Raw genomic sequence first — 2,250 nt, forward strand, 5'->3', positions numbered from 1 at the left:
ATTTGCCGACACAATGTGGTGTACCTATAAAAGATGATGTTTAAGCCCCATGGAAAACATCTTTTCCAGCTGGTATGATACATAATAGCTAATTATACAGTACATAGAAGCAAAACAACAAAATAATATATGAGAAAATTGTGTGTGTGTAAAAGAAACTGTATGTGTATGTGATGTGTGGTTAATACTTACTGTTAGTATTACTTTGTCCATGGGCCAAATTGCATACCAAGGCCAAACATACCACTGCTATCACAACTACACATTTCCCCAACATTGTTTCCTTTTGATTCTTACTCTTTCTTCTTCTTCTTCTTTTCTTTTCTTTCCACCTGCTTGTCCTTCACTCTATCTGTTTCAGCAAACTAGATCCGGTTCTGTTATTTTATGCTTCTTGTATATGTATATGTATATATATATATGTATATATATATATTTATATTTATCTGTTTATATATTCACTCATGCACAAGGAGACACTAACTACCAGCGTGTATATATATATATATGTGTGTATATATATATATATATATATATATATATATATGTTATGCTTGTGTTGAATGATAGAAAGTTGTTAGCAATAAAACAGAGCTGTGTAGTTAGGAAGGTCTTGATAGCCAGACAGATCCTGTCTTCCTCTCACACTCTATATCATACACTTTGTAAGTAAGTACGCAATATGACTAATGAATTATGTGACTGATTAGAATTTTACTCTGTTTAAATCGTTTCACTGATAATGTTTCGAAATGCTTAGCATGTTCAAAGGTCAAACTTGTGTATTATCTCTGATACGAAAGAAACTCCTCGAGTTGGGTCTGAGACTCAGGACATACGGTGCAAATAATTTAGACTTTTAACCCACTTCATGTCTGTTTTGTGTGTAGCATATGAATGAGTGTGTGTGTGTATAGATAGATATATATATATACACACATACATACATATGTACATACATATATATATATATACAAATATATATATATATATGTATATGTATATATGCATACACACATGTATATATGTATCATCATCATCATCATCATCATCATCACAATTTGACGTCCATTTTCGTTTTCCCTGATGGCATGTGTTGGACGGTTTGACAGGAGCTGGTTAGATAGATAACTGTATCAGACTTCAATGTCTATTTTTGGCATTTTTTTAACTACTGGATGCCCTTCCTAACACCAGCCACCTTACAGAGTGGACATATATATATATATATATATATATACATATATTTATACACACACACACACACACACATATATATATATCAGGTCATCCCATAAGTTATGTCCGAATTTTGAATAAAGAAGACAAGTAATCAAATGTTATATTTAATTGAAATTTAATCATCAATGTGCTTCCCCTGATTATCTACGACTTCCTTCCATCTATTGACAAGCTTTTTAATCCCATCAATGTAAAACTCTTTTGGTTTCAAAGTGAAGAATTCTGAAATGTTAGTTTCGACCTTCTCCTGGCTCGCAAAAGTTATTTCCCCCAAGTGATTCTGTAAACTACAAAACAAATGGTAGTCTGAAGGAACAAGGTTGGGAGAATGAGGTGGATGAGGAATTTTTTCCCAACCAAGCTCTTCGATCTTCTGTGATGAGATCTTTGCAGTGTGTCATCAGGCATTGTCCTGATGAAACATCACTCCTTTTTGATTCACTAAAGCGGGTCTTTTTTCTTCAAAGCTTGGTTCAAACGCTCTAATTTCTGACAATAGACTTGAGCATTGATTGTTGCATTAGGTGGTAACAATTCAAAGTGAATTACTCCTTTGCAATCCCACCAGATAGAGAGAAGAACCTTTTTTTCCATGAAGTTCCCTTCTCGGTTGTGGTTGAGCTTTTTCCCTTTTACCAAGCTTTGTACTGTACTCTGCTGCAAACTATATATATATATATATATATATATATATATATATATATATATATCATGTGGTCTGATGTTGTTAGCACACATCTCGTCCTGATATAGGTTGTTTCTCACTATGAAATCGTCCACGATCTTATAGTGTATACACGATTCCATTCTGGGCCCTTAGATTTATTTCACAGCAGCTGTTATAAAACGAACTCATTCTTTTTTATTCAAGATTTTAGTAGCATCGTGGATAACATGAAAGCTCTCTGTGAAGTAGAAGTCACATGATTTTAATCGGTTCTTAAATCTCTCTATCTTATTTAACGCAGTCTTTGTGATGATAGTGGTTGCTTTTTTCTGTCTTTCAGT

The 2,250-nt window shown here is 33.3% G+C and overlaps 1 protein-coding gene across 1 annotated transcript in view; it reads right to left on the minus strand.

Moving 5' to 3' along the window:
* LOC106884102 (mucin-2) overlaps positions 1-737 on the minus strand; it is a gene marked incomplete at its 3' end in the record, with an annotated part of 7,279 nt that extends 6,542 nt beyond the window's left edge. The window contains exon 1 of the mRNA XM_014935320.2: positions 193-737. Coding sequence (XP_014790806.2) covers positions 193-277 — 85 coding nt within the window. The remainder of the gene's footprint in view (positions 1-192) is intronic.
* Between the last annotated feature and the right edge of the window lie 1,513 nt (positions 738-2,250).

The sequence above is a fragment of the Octopus bimaculoides genome, chromosome 21 (assembly GCF_001194135.2).
Source record: "Octopus bimaculoides isolate UCB-OBI-ISO-001 chromosome 21, ASM119413v2, whole genome shotgun sequence".
Lineage (NCBI taxonomy): Eukaryota > Metazoa > Mollusca > Cephalopoda > Octopoda > Octopodidae > Octopus > Octopus bimaculoides.